Source organism: Rattus rattus, chromosome 6 (genome assembly GCF_011064425.1).
Source record: "Rattus rattus isolate New Zealand chromosome 6, Rrattus_CSIRO_v1, whole genome shotgun sequence".
Classification (NCBI taxonomy): Eukaryota; Metazoa; Chordata; class Mammalia; order Rodentia; family Muridae; genus Rattus; species Rattus rattus.
In genome coordinates, this window is record NC_046159.1 from 62,879,675 (window position 1) to 62,901,214 (window position 21,540).

Consider the following 21,540-nt stretch of genomic DNA (forward strand, 5'->3'; position numbering starts at 1 on the left):
GTGGAAGCCCCACTGGATATGAATACTGAATTCAGTGCAGAATGAAGCTTTGTCACTTGAAGCTAAGTGCCCTGGGTTAAAGGTTACAGGCATGTGTAGACACTGGTGCTTTGGTTATCAATCCTTTTCCACAGAACGATCGCCTCCACAAATGTCACTGAGAACTGTTGACTCTCCACTGTGCGCTCTTACCTTTGTTTCCAGAAGGCTGCCAAACCATTTGAGAGAAAAATGTTCACTCTCAAATCCTTTGGACTTCAGAGAAATAAACTTTCATGACTTCACCCTTACCTACCCATCTAGCTGGACTCTGAATTGCAGGATATAGTACCAGAATTGCCCTCATGGGTTCTGCCAGACATTTGGTCACACAATCGTCTTTTTTTTTTTTTTTAAGAGAAGTAAGCCTTTATTTCCATCTTTCTCAAATTAAGCAGGCTGACTTGGTGTGAGGGGCTTAGTCGAAGAGACCGAATCCCATATCCTCATCTGATTCCTCCGACTCTTCCTTTGCTTCGGCCTTGGCTGGGGCAGCAGCAGCTGCAGGAGCAGCAGTGGTGGCAGCAGCCACAGGGGCTGCAGCTGCAAATGCAGATGGATCAGCCAGGAAGGCCTTGACCTTTTCAGCCAGTGGGAAGGTGTAGTCAGTCTCCACAGACAAAGCCAGGACCCTCTTGTATCCATTGATGATGGAGTGAGGCACTGAGGCAACAGTTGGGTAGCCAATCTGCAGACAGACGCTGGCCATATTGCGGACACCCTCTAGGAAGCGAGTGTGCAGGGCCTGCTCTGTGATGTCCAGCACTTCCGGGCTGTAGATGCTGCCATTGTCAAACACCTGCTGGATGATCAGCCCGAAGGAGAAGGGGGAGATGCTCAACATGTTCAGCAGTGTGGCTTCGCTGGCTCCCACCTTGTCTCCAGTCTTTATCAGCTGCACATCACTCAGGATTTCAATGGTACCTCTGGAGATTTTAGTGGTGATGCCCAAAGCTTGGAAGAAAGAGGTCTTCTCGGGCCCCAGACCGGTGTTCTGAGCAGGCACTGTGACCTCACATGGGGCGATGGCACCGGCTCGGGCAGCAGCTGGCACCTTATTGGCCAGCAGCATGTCCCTAATCTCGGTGAGGTCCTCCTTGGTGAACACAAAGCCCACGTTCCCCCGGATGTGAGGCAGCAGCTTCTCCAGAGCGGGGTTGTTCTCCAGGTGGCCCCGGATGGCCTTGCGCATCATGGTGTTCTTGCCCATCAGCACCACAGCCTTCCCTCGGAGGGACATGCGGATCTGCTGCATCTGCTTGGAGCCCACATTGTCTGCTCCCACAATGAAGCATTTTGGGTAGTCATCCAAAAGTTGGATGATCTTAAGGAAGTAGTTGGACTTCCAGGTCGCCCTGTCTTCCCTGGGCATCACGGCGGTGCGTCAGGGATTGCCACGCGGGGTTTAAAGACGATGTCACTCTAATGAGGACGCCTGGCGAGAGCACAATCGTCTTTTAAACTATGGTTTTGTCTTTTTTGATACTTACCTCCAACCAAGCCACATTAGTACTACCTACAACTTGAGGCTTAAAATTCTTAAATTTTATGTGTCTGGGTATTTTGCCTGCATATATGTCTGTACAATATGTGCACACAGTGTCCAGGGCCAGAAGAGTGTCAGATCCCCTAGAACTAGAGATACAGATGGGTCCTGAGAATCAAGCCCTGGTCCTCAAGAAAAGCCAGTGCTCTTAACCACTGAGCCATCTCTCAGTCCCTTTTTACAAATGGCCTTTGGGCCCAGAAGTGACTAATCCTTTCTGCTCTGACCCTGAGGTTCTTTCACCGTCATTAACTTTGGGTCATAATCACTCATTTTGCTTATTGTTGAGACAGTGTCTCCTATAGCCCAACCCGGCCTCAAATTCATTAATGTAGCTGAAAATGACTTGGATTTCTGACCCTCTTGTCTGGGTTACAAGCCTGTGCCATCTCGCCATGGGGAGGCCTCAGTTAGGGTCTCTTGGGATGCATCTCCTGTGTTTACCTCACTGAGGTGATTTTTTCTTTTTTCTCCCCCCCCCCCCCGGAGCTGGGGACCGAACCCAGGGCCTCAACCGCTCCACCCTTGAGCTAAAACTCCAACCCCACTGAGGTGATTTTTAATTGCAGTCATTTTATAGAGCCTCCTAACACCCCAAGAGTCAACAGTTCTTAAAAATTCAGTTCCATACAGCTGTGCACCAGCTTCCTGACCTTGTTCATTTCTCAAACAGACTGAACATTCCTGGCTTGCATCTCCTGGCTCCCCAGACTGCCACAAACACTAAACATACCTCCAGAATAAGGCCCTGCAGTCTTCCTAGCCCCTTGAAAGCCAAAATATTGGTTTGACCTAGGATCTGCCAATCAAGGGGCATTCGGGTTCCTTTGGACTAAGACACAGAAGAGGAAGAGGGGACTGGGAAGCCTAACACTCTGGACAGGCTAAAGGGGCACGGCTTGCAGTTTCTGGTTATGGTGCTCCAAAGCCTAACTCTGGCCTTCCCAACTCTCGTCCAGGTTACTTGTACTTTTCCAAAGTTTCAAACAGCTTCCAAAGACTAGGCCATTAGATACTGACACTCATTTTGGTGATTACTTAAATTTTTATAAGAATATACATAATTTTTAAATTATTAAATGTATCTAATTATGTGGGTGGCATGCACATGCCATAGCTCTCATGTGGAGGTAAGAGAACAGCTTTCAGGAGCTGGTTCTCTCCATCCACCATGAAAGTTCCAGAGAAGAATACTCAAGTTGTCAGGCTTGGCAGCAAACACCTTGACCTACTGAGCCATGTTACTGGCCTGATCACTTTCAGGCCTATTGGAACAAAACAAAAAGTCAAACAAGATGGGCACTTGGGAAGCCATAGTGCAGGATTTCAAGTCTGGGGCTAATCTGGGCTGCAAAGCAAGACCATGCCAATAATTGTATGACACTAATTGATGGTTTGCCTTATCTTACACAAAGTGATTTTTAAGCACATTTGATCACTCAGCAAGTTGGAACTCTACTCAAAAAGCCCAAAACTAAAGTAGCAGTGATCTTCAAAAAAGATCTAAAATGGGGCTGGAGAGATGGCTCAGCGGTTAAGAGCACTGACTGCTCTTCCAGAGGTCCTGAGTTCAAATCCCAGCAACCACATGATGGCTCACAACCATCTGTAAGGAGATCTGGTGCCCTCGTCTGGTGTGTCTGAAGACAGCTACAGTGTACTCGTATACATAAAATGAATAAATCTTTAAAAAAAAAAAAAAGGATCTAAAATGTACCTGTACTTTTTCCTTGATGGCTACTTGACTACATCTGTAATCAATTAAAACTCAATCAACTAGGTACACCTGTGAGGGATTTTTCTTAAGTCATTTGAGGTGGAAAGACCCATGTTTAATCTGGATCTTTTGAGGTGAGAAGACACACCTTTAATCTGTATTTTTGAGGTGAAAAGACCCACTTTTAATCTAGGCCACACCTTCTGCTAGCAACCACGGGAGAAGGACGCTTGCTCTCTCTTGGCCTGCTTGCTCTCACTGGCAAGTCCATCCCTTCACTGTCAGGAGAGCCCACTTCTCTAGGATGTGCACTGAAGACCAGCTGAGACATCCTGCCTTGGGGACTGAACGACTGTATCCTTGGACCTTCTCTTGGTAGACCACCATTGTTGGACGAGCTGGACCACAGCCTGTAAGCCATTCTAGTAATCCAATGTATTCATTTTAGCAGTTCTGTTCCTCTAGAGTAGTGGTTTTCAACCTTCCTGTTGTGACCTCATGTTGTGGTGACCCCCAACCATAAAATTATTTTTTATTCTACTTCATAACTGTAATTTTGCTACTGTTATAAATTGTAATGTAAATGTCTTCTGACAGTTTTAGGTGACCCCTGTGAAAGGGTCATTCAACACCCCCAAAGAGGTTGAGACCCACAGTTCTAAAGAACTGTGGTTAATACACTGTACTTAGTAACTGTCCTAAATACTACTGAGTGACTGTTTTGACTGGAGAAGGTTTTAAGGGTAAGAGTAATTGACTTCCAGATAAGAAAATTAGTGGTTTCAGTTTCCATCCCATTCCCAAGAATAGTAAGATCTGGAGTCCCATATGCAGGCCAGGACTGAGACTGTCTGGGGCGGGTCTGCACTGAGAGAGAGGGGTTTGTTCTTTGGAAGTGTCTCTGGCATTATATTTGGTTTCATTTAGGAACTTCTTCCTGAGCTTAAAGAAAGCAGATAGTAAATGGAATGCACAATCAACCCTCCAAATTTAAACTATCATCAAAATCACAGAACCACCAAGATCTCACTTCCACATTTAGACAAAAGCGCGTTAACACACTTCAAAGCCATTTTTGCTTTTAATATAGTTTATTCTGATGAAGTTACAAAAGTAGATACAAAATACTTTTTTAAAAAGTACAGTTAACGACTTAGAAAAATAGATAAAGCCCTAAAGGTTTTAAAAATACAACATAAATTTTTTACGTGAGGAATATTTTAAGTTATTTTAGATGGTAACGAAAACTACTTTATGCAAACTATTTTTTGAGGCAGACCAACACAGAATGCTTTTTTATAACTAGCCCACAGCACACTGGCCATCCAGAATGGCTTTACAGAAAACTATGTGATACGTTCTGATGAGAAAACCCGAGTGAATTTCAATGCAGTTGCTTCAGTAACATTACTGCTGCCACATGTGCTCCAAAGCCCATCAAAGCCCTGCATCAAAATTGAATGTAAAGTCAGGAAGACCAAAGACTACTGTGGCTTCCTTCTTTGTCAGAACTCTCACTGACCTCAGGAGGAAAGAACACGACTGCTAAAGGTGCTCAGCAGCGCATGCCCAGGCTGGCAGTGTTTCAGGACTCCATTTTGACTGGGGAGTGGACACACACTTGTAGGGGCCTCACTCTTCAGTCTAGATTTGTTTATGTACCTGAGGTAATGACATGTCTGAGAAGCTATGAGACGCTATATCTAGTATGATCTTGGGGCTCAGAGAGAAGCCAAGAGTACAAACAGGAGGGGTTGGGGATTTAGCTCAGTGGTAGAGCGCTTGCCTAGGAAGCGCAAGGCCCTGGGTTCGGTCCCCAGCTCCGAAAAAAAGAACCCACAAACAAAAACAAAAAAAAAAAAAAAAAAAAAAAAAAAAAAAGAGTACAAACAGGAAACCTCACCACCAGGACTGTGCCTGTGCCTTTCTGTGCCTTTGCTACAGGTCATGGAGAACAGAGACCTGCAATTCTCCAGTGAGCAGTTGTGTGAACTAAACTAGCTCTGCAGGCCAAGGACCTGCAGATAAAAGGACCCCTGGCTAAATGGCTGCTGGTAAGTCACTTTATTCAATCAGCAGAGTAACAGTATAGTAGCAGTTGACACAAAAATTGTACAAGAGAAGTATAAGTATTTTTTATAAATCTGTCTATCATTGTCCAAGGTTTTTTTTTTTAATTTAATGTATTGGTGTTTGTCCTGCATGCATGTTTGTGTGAGGGAGTTGGATCCACTGAAACTTGAGTTACAAACACTTGTGAGCCACCATATGGGTGCTGGAAATTGAACCAGGGTCCTTTGGAAGAGCAGCCAATGCTTTAAACAATGTGCCATCTCTCCAGCCCCCAATATCCAAGTTTTTCAAGTCCTGGAAGTTAAAGCACCACAGGGCTAAGGCAGAATTCACCAGTCAATCGGAAGTCACTGCAACAAAGTCCAGAGAGCAGAATCAGACAGAACAGCTGACTCCTGCTGAGGGGAGCAGGAGAGCCATGTAGTATGCAGATAAACCCAGGACAGACTGATTTCTTCAGATGTTATAAATGAGCCCTCTAGCCAAAGCAGAAAGACAAACTCCTCCTCCCATGTCTTTGCCTCACTGAGCAACAGCGCAGTGTGCACACTGCTGATTAAGGCAGGTTGGTGTGGGAGTCTAGCACTGTTTTCAATGATAAAAGGAAAAAAGGGGAGGGGGACACAACCAAAAACAGAGACACTCTTTTTCACCAGCAAGGCTTTGCTTTATATCCCACTAGAGGCTGCCTCCTCCATATCTTTATATCTACCATTGGGAGCTCAGGCATGGAGAGGGCATTTCTATCCCCAAAATACATGCAGAGAAACCTTGGTTTTGAGGGTATCGGAATTCATAAAAATGATTGGACCCTGGTTGAGAAAGAGAATTTCATTCCTTAAGAGACTAAAGCAGGGGTTGGGGATTTAACTCAGTGGTAGAGCGCTTGCCTAGCAAGCGCAAGGCCCTGGATTCGGTCCTCAGCTCTGGAAAAAAAAAGAGACTAAAGCAAATCAAAGTAAATGGAGTCTGGGGTTGAGAGGTGAAACATTCTTGGTCATCTAGAAGCCTGTTTCCGGTCTGCAGGTGACTGTCATACACTTACAGAACAGCTGATGTCTGGACATTTGCATACACCTGGGCTGTGAGGTGTTTCCAAGCTGCCCTTTTTACCTAAACCGTTATTCCAACTTGAATTCCTCTAACGGTGACAGGTGATTTCAGCCAAAATAAAGACAAAACAGTTCCTTTAAAATTCTGAGCATACTTAAGAACATACTGAAAATGAGTTATTAAAACTGGAGTTTCTAAGCAATACTTTCCAGTATAGTCTAGTGGAATCAAAATAAATAACAAAAACCTCATCAACTCTAACTTTTATTAAGCCATGTAGGAGGCCAGTGAGCACTATGTAAGTCCCAGCTCTGACACACAACAATGATAAACTCCAGCACTGCCTGTTGGGCAAGGGTCCAGAATCCCTGGGATGTCATGTACATTTGAAAAGGCAGCCAGAAAAGACTAGATCTGAGGATCACAGGAAAAGCAGGCACTTCCCCAAAAGAGGAGTCTTTTATCCTGACAGGATGAGGAAAAATTCAAGTTTTGCTACAAAGGCAAGTAGGATGGAAGCTTTAGAGCTCACTGCAGCCTGTGCTCAGTAACAGAAGGAAGCCAAGCTGCCCAATTCACTCCCCTTGCTGGGTCTCCAGCTTTAACAGGCCCAGGGAGACCTGCTGTCACACACCCCCTGCAAGCTATTCTGTGGTTATGACCTGTGTCCTATCGCCATGAAGTCTGTGCATTTTATGTGCACAGAAAAGTTTCAAGTTGCAATAAAAACATGGAATCATTTAGGAAATAATTAAGTACTCTGAATACTTTTTCTACTGTGCCTCAAGAACTGCAAAGAAATATCAATGAAAACAGTGGTTTTGAGGCCCAAGTATGTCACTTCTTGATCTCTGCCCCAGCCTACATATGAAGTTAATCTGAGTCAAGAGCCTCAAATGAGAACCTGCACGACGCTGTCAGAAGCCACAAAGATTACATCTGTCGTGCACTCTCCTTATCTAGTCAGACATGAAGACAATCCCAAACAAGTTTACACAGTAAAGTCACTTAAAATAACTTTGGTTAATCTCAGTCCACATATGCCTGTGATTTAAGCCTTGTGGATTTTGCAAAACAAACTTTTTTTAGCAATAGTTTCACAATGTAGCCCAAGCCAGCCTCAAATGTGAGATCCTCCCACCTTTGCCCCTAACAGGCATGGACCATCATGCCTGGCTAGAAAACAAACACTCTTGCCTTTAAACATCAGTATACAAATGTGAACCAAAATGCTATCCAAAGTGAAACAGAAGCTCTAAATGTTGGGATTTAGAAACAGAACACCACTGATTTGTAAAACAAAGCAAACTCATCTGTGTTAAGACATTTGTTCTAGAAGCTCACTAATAAGTTGCTGCTGAAAATTCTTAATGTCCATTATGTTGTCCCACGGAAAAACTCATTTTCTTGAACAAAACTCAGCAACAAACTACAGGTTAGTCATGAGGTGAAAACAAAGAAGGACATTAACAGTAACAGGGTGGCCACACAGCACCTCTGATTTAGCTGTGTCATGGGATTGTTCTGAAGCTATCTGGCCAACCTACCTTTGGAACAATTTTTTCTTCAGACGCAATGGATCTTTTGATCCTGGTTTCTTGTAGTCAGTATCACTTAGTCCATACCAGACAGCAATGAGAGAGTGCTAGCAGTAGATAGAGGGAGAGGGTAACTGTGTTCTAGAAGAAGCAGCATTTATCTGTCTTTAGATCCAAGCTTCTCAATTAGTTCCTGAAGTGGTGCCAACTCACGCCTATCAATCAGATTAAACTCCTAGAAAGAAAAGAAAAATATACTAATAAACCAAAATTGAAACTCTTACATATTTTTCAGAAATGAGCTTCCTAAACCTAGTTTTCTTTCAGAAGCAATGACCTTTATGATATATATAAAATTACTGTTTTAGGTTTTTGTTTTTGTTTTTTAAAACAAGTGCAGGCTGAGGAGAAGGCTTGCTTAGTAAAATGCCTATCATACAAGCATGAAGACCTAAGTTCAAATCCCAAGCACTCACATAAGAAAGCCAGACATAGTACTGTGACCATGGTGCTGGGGAGGTAGACACAGGAGGATCCTTGGAGCTTGCTGGCCAGGAATCTAGCTGAATAAGTAATGCCCAGTGTTGACTTCTGGCTTCCATCTCCATGTGTACCCACATACCCAGACATACATACCATACATACACACACATATATATTTAACTTCAAAACTAAAACATTGGTGATGTTGTGACATATGCTGGTCTTCCCCATTTCCTGACACGCAGCTCTTAAAATCCTGGAATCTCTACAGTGTCAACAGTATCTGGTGACCCATAAGATAACCGGTGTGACTGGGCCCCAGAAAGACCAACACATGATGTGTACTTTTACAGTGTTGGGACATCAGGCCCCTTCCTAACCAACTGTGGGGGTGAGAGGAACTGTAGCTATGAGAAGATCCTTATCACCAACATGGTGCTAAACACCAACATGAAATGCATGAGTTTATACAGAAATGACCTGAAAATTACAAACTAAACCTTCGATAATAGCTACCTCATGAAAAGTCAACTTTTACTTTTATACATTCACATGTGAACATACACAAGCATGCACACAGTGTGCACACACAACAAACAGAAACAATCTCAGAAGGAAAAAGAAAAACTCAGAACCATAATACACAATAATCACTAAAAAGTCACCAGGTTTCTCTACTATAATTTACATACAGAATTGCCTAGCTCTAAAAAGGAAGAAGTCCTTTTTATCATTTTCTGCTTTTTAAAAGTTTAATACCCCCACCCGTGAGTGAGTGTGTGTATGTGTGTGTGTGTGTGTGTGTGTGTGTGTGTGTGTGTGTGTGTGTGTGTGTGTGTGTGTGTGTGTGTGTGTGTGTGTGTGCGTGCGTGTGCGTGTGTGTGTGTGTGTGTGTGTGTGTGTGTGTGTGTGTGTGTGTGTGTGTGTGAGAGCAGAAGCAGGTACCAGATTTTGTGGCGCTGTAGTTAAGGTGGTTGTGAGCTCCCCAAAGCAGGTGCTAGAAAGGGAACTAAGCCCTCTGCGAGAACAGAAAGTGATCTTTACTGCTAAGCCATCTCTCTCCAGCTTTCTTTTCTGGTTTTTTGAAACAAGGTCTGGCTAGGATTAGAGAGATACAGCATCATGCTCTGATAATTCTTAGCATCTTTTTCAAATACCTTTATGTGACCTTTTAAAGTTCTAAGTTAGTGCTCACAGGAAACAGGCCACAAACCTGGATGACCAAGGAAAGCCCTCGGCAGCCAGTCCCTAGTGGGATGCTGTCTTTCTTCCTTTCTTTTTTAAACTAGATTAAGATGCTGGATCCCTTACAGGTTATTGTGAGCCTCCTGATATGGGTTCTGGGAGCTGAACCCAGGTCTTCAGCAGTAACTGTATGTGTGCTTCACTGCCAAACCGCCTCTCCACCTCAGAGACACTGCCCTCCTAAACTGCTTCATGAATCAATGAAACAGTATGAAGAAGAGAGCAAAACTGGGGACAGAACAAAGCTTAAAACTTACACGTTCTACATCTATAAATGAGGTGGTGCTTTTGATACATTACCAAAGTCCAAGTCCAAGGCCCAGAGACCAACATGGCTCACCTACCTGAACAAAGAAAATAAAGTGCTTAAAGGAGGTGTTGAGGTGGGCCTCCTCTTGCAGCTGCATCACGGAGTCAAAGTGCTGGTGGTAAATATGGGCATAAACCCTGAAGAGACGCTTCAGAATAGTCTTTGCCACAGACATAAAGTTTTTGGGAAATGGGACACCTGTAATGGAATACACACCTATCAGTCTTTTATCAAATCAGAGCAGCAAGTCTTGATGTCACCCAGATCGACTGTAGCAACAAGCTTACACATTCACAGAGCAAGGGAAATCCCAAACTAAGTATTCACATACCACACTGATTGCTACAACAGTAACACAGGAATAGAGGCTGCTAGATCACAGTTCAAATGAACATGTTGGTTGTTCAGAATCAGAGATTCTCTTTAAGAGCAAATGCAACAAGAATATACTTTGATTATAAACATCACTTTTGTCATTTGTAATAGGAAACAAAATTAGGAATAGAGATTTTCCTAAACAAAGGAGTATCCTAAACAGATACCACTCAAGTCTTTACCATCATCCATATAGATAGAAAATATCTCATCTTCTACATTATTCTAGAAAGTAAGCCTTATTTTCCTGTATTCTAAAAAGGGGTGATCCTTCCTGAAACAGAAGAAGGGAGCCTCTCTTCTCAGAGAGAAGAAACATGTCTTGAGAAAAATTGGGAGGTGGGGACCTTTCCAAGCAGTAGCCACAGGGTGACTGACCACACTCTGGACAAGTTTGGCTAACGGAACCAAATCCTTTATGGACAGGAGAAAGCCAGCAAGCCAGTGATAGCTACATAAACTAAACTAAGAAAAATTAAGAAGGCATCTGCCTGCCAAGCAAGTGATGCTTGTCTTTAAGGCAGACAAGTGGATCTCTCAGAGTCCATGTACTCTATAGTGAGTCCCAGGCATGTAAACAATCAGCTTCAAAAACCAGTTCCTGAGAAACAATCTCAATTAAACACCTTGGAACCTTTCAGAAAATGGAGGTTTTTAACAGCTTTCCTACCGTGCATCTTACTTTTCTCTTTAGTTAGCCCTTAGAAGCTTGATATAATTCATCTTGTATATTTTTATGGTATTCCCAACTTCTAGTCTTGGCTAAATTGACTTTTCAAACATTACACTAGCATTTGAGTGTGGTTTTTTCTTTTCTTTCTTTTTTCTTTCTTTCTTTCTTTTTCCTTTTCCCGGGCTGGGGACCAACCCAGGGCCTTGCACTTGCTAGGCAAGCGCCTACCACTGAGCTAAATCCCCAACCCCGTTTTTTTTTTTTTTTTTCTTTTCCTTTTTTTTTTCCGGAGCTGGGACTGAACCCCCGGCCTTGCGCTTGCTAGGGCAAACACGCCTACCACTGAGCTAAATCCCCAACCCCGAGTGGTTTCTCAGAACAGAATTCTAATACAAAATACCAAAAACAGGTTTTAAAATAAAACATCTTTTCTCTTAAAAATTGCAATCTTGCTAAGAACTTAAGATATTCTAAAAGAGGAGGAAGAGGAGGAGGAGGAAGAAGAGGAGGAAGAGTTCTCTACAACATCTCAAAAAAATCACAACACTGATAACAGCCTAATGAGGAGGAGGAAGAAGAGGAGGAGGAAGAAAGTAAAGGAGTCCAGAATGATTACAGTAGAGTGAGAGGCTGAGGAAAAAGAAGGGCTCGGCATGGTGGTGAGATTTTATAACCTCGGCAAGAGGGAGAAAGAGATGGAAAGAAGGAGTGTTGAAGAGCATGCTCAGCTACACAGAGAATTCAAAGACAAACTGAGCTAAATGAGATCTTCCCTCATAAAAATAACTTAGTAAATATGTAAACTGTTTAAGTACTTGCTAAACTGAATTTAACAGAACATATTCAAGTGGAACCAACATATAATAAAGTATCTGTAAGAAAGGAAATATAAGATTTAATAGAAGAATGTTATTAACAAGCCAAATCTAACAGGATTTTTTGGTTTGTTTCTTTGAAATGAAGTCTCACTCTATAGCACAGGCTAGCCTTGAACTCCCAACAATCCTCCTGTCTCAGCCTCTGGAGTGTTGGGATTGCAGGTATGCTCCACCATGTTCCTTAACTCTAGCCTAAGTATAAACACTTGATCTGTTTCTCCCAGAAGTGCCTCTGCTTAGACTACAGAGCACAGGAAGAACCTGGTGAGAAGCTGCTCAGAGCCCCAGGAACTGCAGGCAGCCTGACTTCACTCTTCAGTACCAAACCAAAAACAAAAATAGTAGCAAACCACAAACCTTCTCCAAGCAAAAACATTAAAAAAAAAAAAAAAAAAAAAAAATGGAGAAGTTAGGGTATATATAACTTAGTAGTAGGTAGAGCATGTGGTCAACCATGTGAGGGGCCCTGGGACTGAGCCCCAGCACAAAAGAAGTAGTAACTTTCTCACTGTTGAAATGTAATTTGGGGCTCTGAGGAGAGCTCAGGGCAGAACACACACCTAGCACACACATGAGGCCAGGCTTCAATCCCTAGCACCACAAAAAGCAACAAAGAAACAATCCACATTTTAAAGGAGATGAGCAAAATGGAGAAGTCTATAGCAAAACATTCCATAAAAAGATCAAAGGTGCCCTAGGGGAAGAAAACAGACAGCTTTTATGACAAAAACAAAATACCTATAACAGACATAGAACATAAACAGAAGAGAAAACGTAAATGAAACGGAAAGTAATTCATCTCATTAATGTGTGTGCCCGAGCAGACGTGTACCTATGCCTGTGTGGGAAGACACGTGTGGAGGTCAGAGGACAGCCTCCATCTACCATGTAGAACCAACTCAGGCCACCAGGCTTGGCAGTAAGTACCTCTACTTGCTGAGCCATCACGCTGGCCCTTCCTCAGTGTTTTTAAGTAGATATTAAAACAAAAGTTTAGGGCCAATGGCATGGCTCAGTGGGTTTGGTGCTTGCCATGAAAGTCCAATGACCCAAACTAGATCTTCAAAGCTCGTGCAAAGGCTGAGCACAGTGGCTCACACCTTTATTCCCAGCAGTGGGAGGCAGAGGCAGCAGATCTCTGAGTTCCAGGCCAGCTGGGTCTGCAGAGTGAATGCCAGGACAGCCAAGGCTACACCGTGAAACACTGTCTTGAAAGACAAATAAAAAACCAGTAAAGGTAGAATCCAAGTTGTCTGACCTGCACACATATGCTGTGGCACACAAATCCTACACACACCACACACATAAAATACTTTTTATTTTAAAATAGATACAATGTAATCAAACTGGAAGAGATTAAAAAATAAGTATTAAATGGTATGAAGAAACAAGTAGGTATGCTAGGGGAATATACATGGATACAAGTTCTTTACAGAATGTTGCCTTCTCTGTTAAACTGATTTAAAGTAATAGAACATTTCAAGATTTTAGTCATCACTAAGAAAGGCTGCTCAACAGTGCTAACTTACCAATCTTAGAAGGAAAAAGAGTTTCATCATCAAGCTGATCCTGAACCCAAGTCATCAAATAGTCAATATATTTTGGTGCTGAACACTTAATTGGCTTTTTAATATTAGTGCCATCTGCCCAGTGGTATTCATACCTGCAGAGAACAACACAGTGTTAAAGACAGTTGTTAAAACCTTAACATGGACAACCTGTAATCAAAGCAGGTTCACATTCTGTCCACAGAAATTTTAAGTGACTTTAAGAAGTTATAGGAAGGGGCTGGAGAGATGGCTCAGCGGTTAAGAGCACCCGACTACTCTTCCAGAGGTCCTGAGTTCAATTCCCAGCAACCACATGGTGGCTCACAACCATCTGTAATGGGATTGAATGCCTGTTCTGGTGTGTCTGAAGAAAGCTACAGTGTACTCATACACATTAAGTAAAATAAAATAATTCTTTAAAAAAAAAAAAGAAGTTATAGGAAGGGGGCTGGAGAGATGGCTCAGCAGTTAAGAGCACTGACTGCTCTTCCAGAGGTCCTGAGTTCAATTCCCAACAACCACAGTTAAACTTTAAATCAGTTTACAGATGGTGGCTCACAACCATCTGTAATGGGATCTCATGTCCTCTTCTGGTGTGTCTGAAGGCAGAGACAGTGTACTCACATATATAAAATAAACCTTTAAAAAGAAAGTTATAGGAAACACTCAGCCTGTTTTAACTCTCATCTTTAAGACAGGTACTTGCTTCTGGATATGCAGCTACTTTCATTAACACTATATAGGGACCAGGGGGGAAAAGAGCAAATATTAAAGACCACCTAAAAATTCTTTTAAGAAATTAAACTTAAAAAAAAAAAAAACTTGTAATGAACTACATCTGTGTGGACATGCGCACACACACGCAATACATATGACAACAATTTGTAGGAGTCCGTTCTTTCCTTCCACCTAAGAAAGGAATGTAGGTCACCAGACTTGGCGGCAAGTGAGCCACCTCACTGCCCCAACTCCAATCTTAGACTCTTACTCCTAGAACAGCGCAATGACAGTGCAGATGTTAAACACTGAATACTCATGCACCAAACAGCTAACAGCAGGAGTGACTGCTGAGTAATCAAGAACTCAAAAACAGGGGTTGGGGATTTAGCTCAGTGGTAGAGCGCTTGCCTAGGAAGCGCAAGGCCCTGGGTTCGGCCCCCAGCTCGAAAAAAAAAAAACAAAAAAAAAAAAAAAAAAAAAAAAAAAACTCAAAAACAGACTTATCTCTACATGAAGAGGTAAAAATAGTCTTTATTATTCAATATTTATCAGCTATAAAAGAAAAGAAAGCTATCCGAAGCTATTTAACAGACTAGACCCATACCTGGGACCTGCTGACATGACTGGGCAGCTTGCCTCAGTGCAGAACTCTGTAATGGTTCCATACAGCATGTTGATCTGATTGAAGAAATCCACAGCTGCAGAGACAAAGTTACAACTGTGTTAAGTGTGGACTACATATACCATAACAAACCAAACAGACCTCTCAGACAGAGGAAAAATGAGTAACATTTTCTTTTTTTAAAAGGGGTCTATGTTGCCCAGGCTAGTCTTGAACAACTGGGCTCATGCAATCCTCCTCCCTCAGCCTCTCGAGCCACTGGAGCACACTACCATGTCCAACTGGCTTAAAACTCTGGAGCTAATCTACCAGCACCTAGTAAGTAACTGGAATATACTATTTGATTAGATTCAAGGAGTTGAAAGAGTCATAGTTTATCAATCTAAACTACAACATACTATCATTTCTTAGGAAAGAGAAAAAGATGTTACAGAACAAATTTAGTGAAGTTGCAAGTTGTCTTGTACATTTCAAACATCTGCCTCAGGATCAGCATAGGCCTCCAGCATGTTGAAGACTACTCAAAACGGACTGAGTCAGGAACCTAGTATGGGGTCTAGGGTAACACAAGAGTTTAAAAGATGAATAATTCTGAGATCCACATCATTAAAAAAAAAAGAAGGTGAATAATACAAGACAGAAGATGGGACCCACATGCCAACAGTAAGTTCTAGAAGTTCAGAGAAAAAGTAACATCTGGAAAGATTGAGGACGACAGGGAGGACATGCCAAATGAGCTTCTGCTAGATTCAGAGGATAAGGAGGAAGGATGGATATAATGAAAATCATTAAGACTTGTAACATTTTTTCAAAATGCTATGATCTTGTCTAAAGAAGTACCTGAAAAAAACTAGGGCTTTCCAAGTTTCTTCAAAAGTAGATTAAGAAAAAAATCCTGAGCTAGGCAATGCTGGCACACACCTTTAATCCCAGCACTCAGGAGGCAGAGGGAGGTGATCTTTGTGAATTCAAGGCTAGTCTGGTCTACAGAGTGAGTTCCAGGACAGCCAGGGCTACAGGAGTAACCCTGTCTCAAAACAAACAAACCCAGAAACAAACAGTTCTTTGACATGCTCAGTAATGTTTTTTAAGACCTATTTTTACTGGGGGTGTGCATATGAATTCAGGCTAGAGATGCTGCATCCTCCAGGAGTTGGAACTATACACTTCCAATGGGTGGGAACTAAACTCTCACTCTCCATAAGTGCAGTATAAGATCTTAAACACTGAGCCGTCTTCTCCAGCCCTCTCAGCAATTTTTAAGATAATACGGGAATTCTGGGATCAAAGTATTGTGTGTGTGTGTTGTATCTGTTTTGTACTTCACATTTTATTTACTTATTGTGTGTGGACACACACAAACATGCGTGTGTGTGTGTGTGTGTGTGTGTGTGTGTGTGTCAGAAGACAATTTCCAGGAGTCAATCCTCTTCCACCACGTGGATTCCAGGGAATGAACCCAGGCTTCGCATCTTTACCAACTGAACCATCTTGCTGGTCAGAGACCAAAAGGTTCAAATAGACAGTTTAGATCAATGAAACCTCAAAGAAAAATCTAAAACAGCAGGAGGCCAACACATATCTTCAGAATAACGTAATTTGAGATTTAATTTAAAAAAATTTTAAATTATATGATTTGTTTCTGTTGAGGTTTGGTCTGTTGCTGTGGATTGTCATGCTAAATTATGTACCAAAAGGTCTAGGCCTATGAGTAAATTCTCACATGTACAAGCTTTTGTTGTGCAAACCTGTTCCTTAATTTAAAATTGGTTAAATAAATAAAAATTGGCAATAGCCCAATTACTGGAAGGATTAGAGGTAGGTGGGTTTTGAGTTACCTGGTAGAGGGTGGAGAATCAAGAGGAGGAGGAGGGAGAGAAGAGGAAGAAGCTGCCGTGAGAGGAGATGGAGCCAGAGGCCAGGAGAAACAGCAAGTATCTGGGGTCCACCTCAGGCAGGGGAGGGAGCCAGGCCAGCAGTTAGAAGAGTAGATTAGGGGTGACCCCCTCTACCAGTAATTGCCAAAACCAAATGACCACAGTCTGAGTCTCCTCTATTTGTAAGTTAGTTGGTAATAGGTTTAAATTGGTTCAACTCCAGTATCTGTGTGGGTATGTACATGTGAGTCCAGAAAAGACTGTTAGATTCCCTAAAGCTAGAGTTACAGGCCAGTGTGAGCTGCCCCATGTGGGTGCTGGGAGATAAATTGTGTCCTCTGCAAGATCAGCATGCATTCTTAACCACTGACCGACCCAATTTTCCATCCCAAACTTGATATTTTGAGTAAAATAAAACACAGTGTTTCCCTAAAAAAGTAGTACTTCACATTGTTCAAACATAAGTCCTACAGTCAAGTACTTTTTTAGTTGACCTTACTCATTCCTTCAGGATATTCTTACCAAGAAGAACCCAGAAGCACTCAGCACTTCTCAAGTGTCTCCACTCAACCATACAACCAAGTCCTTTGAGAAGTGAAGTCTAAATGTATTTTATAGATACCTGTTATATCACAATTATACCTATAAAAATTCATTAAATAAGATTTACCAAACTCTACAAATCAACAAGTCAATGTTTTTAAAAACTTACTATTAACAGCGATCCACTCATTGAGGTCTTCTCCCTCCGGCAACATAACAGCTTGCCTCAGATTGCCACTCCCGAGAGTTGCCTCTGCATGTTTTAAGAGTTCATACTGATGGGACCCTTCAGGAATATTCTTCTTTGGTTTGAATGTTTTCGAAGAGCGGCTGCTGCTGTTGGGTTAAAGATAAAAATGTATGAATTTTTAGGAATGAAATGGCATTTTAAGCATATAAATGGCTCTGTCAGGGGGCTGGAAAGATGGCTAAGCAGTTAAGAACATGCATTGCTTTTACATAGACACACACAGATAAATACTGGAAATAAATATACTGATTAAAAAAAAAGTGCTCCTTAAAAAAGGCCAAGAAGGAAGAGGAGATGATGACAAAAAAGAATGCCGTAGTGTCCAATGTTTGCCAGCATCAAGGAGGCCCTGGGCTACCGCCACACGCACACACCCCTATCTATCAAAGCAAGAGTACAGACGAGTGGATGACTCCCCAGGTAAGAGACCCTGCTGCACAACATAAAGACCACCTGCATCCAACTCTAGAAGTGCTAGTGCTTTAGGGTACTTCTTAGGGAGGATATTGTCAAGAAATGAGTACGGTCAACTAAAGAACGACTGATACATGTAAAAATGGGAGACATATGTTGTTTAGACAATGTGAAGTACTTCTTATGTGGTAATGGGGAGGAGGCAGGAGCATGACAGTGTGAGTAAGAATGGTCCCATGGGATCATGTATTTAAATACTTAGGAAGTAGCACTAATTTTAAGGATTAGGAAGTATGACCTTGTTGGAGGAACTGTGTCACTGGAGCTGCGTTTGAGGCTTCAAAAACCCAAACCAGTCCCAGCCTGTCTCCCTCGTTCTCTCTTCCTGCAGTTCCAATACAGAACTCCCAGTACTTCTCCAGCACCATGTCAGGGACTGTGCCACCACGCTCCCCACCATGATTACGATGAACTAAACCTCTGAACGTGTAAACAAACCCAAATTAAATGCTTTCCTCTGTAAGAGCTGCCCTGGTCTTGGTGTCTCTTCACAGCAATAGAACACTAAGACAAGGAGGATTTCTGGGACTTGCTGGCTTCCAGCCTAGTGGGTATAAAAAAGGAGTTTCAAGTTCAAAAGGATGCCTTGCCTTACAGAAGAGGCAAAACGTGATAGGAGACCCTCAATGCCCTCTTCTATGTCTGTGCATCAGGGACACAACACTTGTGTGCCTACTCCAGACTCAACAGATCTACAGATATGAAACAATCAAGTAAAAATTTAAAAATCTTAGTGCAGGAGCAGCACCACAACTTGTTACATCGGGCAATCTATTACACTCCACCTACCAGAGCATTTAACCAAGGGGTCGGAGGTGGACACACTGTAGATTCTAGGCAGTATCTTTTAACAATTCAAATCTACTCCTTCTATGCATTTATAGATATGGAGGGCAGATCCACATCATGGGATGCTGTACAGTGATAATAAAGGTAACAGGGTACATATGTTCAAGAAAGAGTCAAGGCACAGCTGAACACATTACAGAATCAAATTAGAGCAAAGCCTATTTCGTTAGCCCATAGAAAGCACAAACAACAATAAAACAGAAAAAGCATTAATACACAACAGAATTGTAACAACATCTAAACAGGGGAAGGGAACAGACTTTTGACTTAAACCTTACCTGTGAAAGTAAAAATTTAAGTAGTGTAGGAAGTAAAGAATTATAAAAGCACAAGACTAAATTCCATTATTTATAAAGAACTATTACATACATTAAGGAAGTACTAAATTAGAAGGATCACCCCAGGAACACATGGAGATAGAACTGATTAAGAGGAAACTAAATACGGAAAATTAACATTAAGTGATTTCTTAAGATCCAATATGGGCTGGAGAAACGGCTCAGTGGTTAAGAGCACTGACTGCTCTTCCAAAGGTCCTGAGTTCAAATCCCAGCAACCACATGGTGGCTCACAACCATCTCTAATGAGATCTGATGCCCTCTTCTAGTGTCTGAAGACAACTACAGTGTACTTATATGTAATAAATAAATAAATCTTACCAAAAAAAGATTCAATATGGTCTTCATATTAAGGTTCAAATTAAGGTTTGTGTTGCAGGGGCTGGAGAGGCTCAGTGTTAAGAACACTTGCTGTTCTTGCAGATGACTAGGGTATACAGTTCCCAGCATCCACATGATGGCTCACAACCATCCACTACTTCAGTCCCAGGGGATTTGATGCTCTCTCCAGGCATTCATGGGTACTAGATGCACATGGTATACATAAATACATACATACATACAGGTAAAACACCCATACTCATAAAGTGAAAATAAATCCTAAACTGGGCACACATCTTTAACTCCAGCACGCTGGAGGGAGAGGCAGGCAGATCTCTGGGATCGGCCTGGTTTACACAATTCCAGGACAACCAGAGCTAGAGCTACATAGTGAAACTATGCCACAAAAAACAAAATAAAACCAACTAAGTAACTAAATAAATCTTTGAAAAAGACATTTATTCTTCAAATGATGCCATCAAGACAGTTAAAATAATCCTGAGGATGGAAGAAACTATTTTTAAGTCACAGATGTAATGCGACTCATATCCAAAACACATAAAGAATTCTTACAACTCAAACCAAAAAGGCAGATGGACACAACCACTGCACCATATATACACATGGAAATGTCAGTCAAACCCATTAAATTTGTACAATTAACGGGTGCTAACAAAATAAAAAACATCTGATTTTAAAATAGGAAGACTTTATCCACAAATGGCCTGAAAATACACACACACACACACACACACACACACACACACACACACACATTATTGATCATTGGGAGAATGTAAATCAATAAATTCCACTTCACACTCAGGTATAACAAAGGCAATTGCCAGATGGATGTGAACTGGAGAATTTTGAAAACTCATACAGTGAGATTGGGATGTAAAATGCTTGGCAGTTCCTCAAAGGCTAACATGTGTCACTAATTCCTAGGAGATACCATCACACACACATACCCAAAAACCTGTAACCAGATGCTCACTGCAGCGTTATTCAGAAGAACCAAAGGGTGGGAAAAACAGCATCAATCAGTCTAAGTTATAAAAACTTACATTTACCTCACCTGGTTGAAGAGCTACGGAGAGTCCACAGGAAGAGTCAGGTTTTTCAGGGACAAGCTCAAATAGACTACTCATAATCAAATGGTCAGCTCTACACCCAAGTGCGTTCAGACACCACTGACTGGATTCAGTAGGTAGGGGTATAATATGGGCATAATATATAGTATAGATAAGAGGACAGGAATTTGAATGGGAGATGAGAGCAGTGGAGGAATTAAAAATGAAAATACTCATCTATTAAGTTCTCAAAAAATAAGAACCTAAAAAAAAAAAAAAATTCACATGTGGGCTGAGATAAAAGCGCCTACCTTTAATCAAAAACATCCAGGAGGCAGAGGCAAGTGGGGGTCGAGGCCAGCCTGGGCTACATAGCAAGACCTTTCCTCAAAACAAAACAAACAAACAAAACCACACACATTTAAAGCAGGCCTGTCCTGGTGGCCTAGGCTGTAATCCTGGCTCCTTAGAAAGCTGAGGCAGGAGACCAGGTTCAAGCCCTACCTGGGATAAGAGAAAAGTCACATTATAAGGTGCAAAGCTCTCTTCTCAAATGTAAATCTGTGGAAAACCATTGAGAATCTGCACTTTTCCTTCTCAGCCTCGTCTGGTCAGAGGCACTGCACATTTTCTTGCCCCAGCCGTTTCCCAGGCGGCAGGCCCCGTATAGCCCAATGTCCGGCTCCGCCCTCCGCTTGGCCCCTCTGCCCCGCCCCGCCGACCGACACCCGCCACGCCCCGGCCCGACCCACTTACAAGAGGAAGCTCATCCTTGCTAGCCCGAGGGGCCGTGGCCCCCGCCCCGTCAGACTCGGCGCCGCCGCGGGCACCGGGAAGCAGAGGACGGTCCGCGGCTCAACAGGGCTGCCGAAGCTTCACCGCTTGGGTTTCGTACTGGGTTCCAGCCGCCCCGAACCAGCACAGACTGCGGAGTCCTCCGTGCTACCTCCCAACAGCTCGATGAGCAGAAATGCGGAACCAACAGGATCTCGC

At 42.5% G+C, this 21,540-nt stretch overlaps 2 protein-coding genes across 2 annotated transcripts; both read right to left on the reverse strand.

The window, feature by feature from the left end:
* Nucleotides 1-379: 379 nt before the first annotated feature.
* LOC116903610 (60S acidic ribosomal protein P0-like) lies at nucleotides 380-1,485 on the reverse strand. Its single transcript, XM_032906254.1, has one exon. It carries the CDS (start codon nucleotides 1,409-1,411, stop codon nucleotides 458-460), a length of 954 nt encoding a protein of 317 aa, XP_032762145.1. The 5' UTR covers nucleotides 1,412-1,485; the 3' UTR covers nucleotides 380-457.
* Nucleotides 1,486-7,715: 6,230 nt separating this feature from the next.
* Mob1a (MOB kinase activator 1A) lies at nucleotides 7,716-21,540 on the reverse strand. Its single transcript, XM_032906256.1, has 6 exons — nucleotides 21,304-21,540; nucleotides 17,412-17,578; nucleotides 14,805-14,898; nucleotides 13,460-13,593; nucleotides 10,039-10,202; nucleotides 7,716-8,201 (listed from the first exon to the last, which is right to left on the reverse strand). The coding sequence occupies exons 1-6, from the start codon at nucleotides 21,315-21,317 to the stop codon at nucleotides 8,124-8,126; spliced, it is 651 nt and encodes a 216-aa protein (XP_032762147.1). The 5' UTR covers nucleotides 21,318-21,540; the 3' UTR covers nucleotides 7,716-8,123.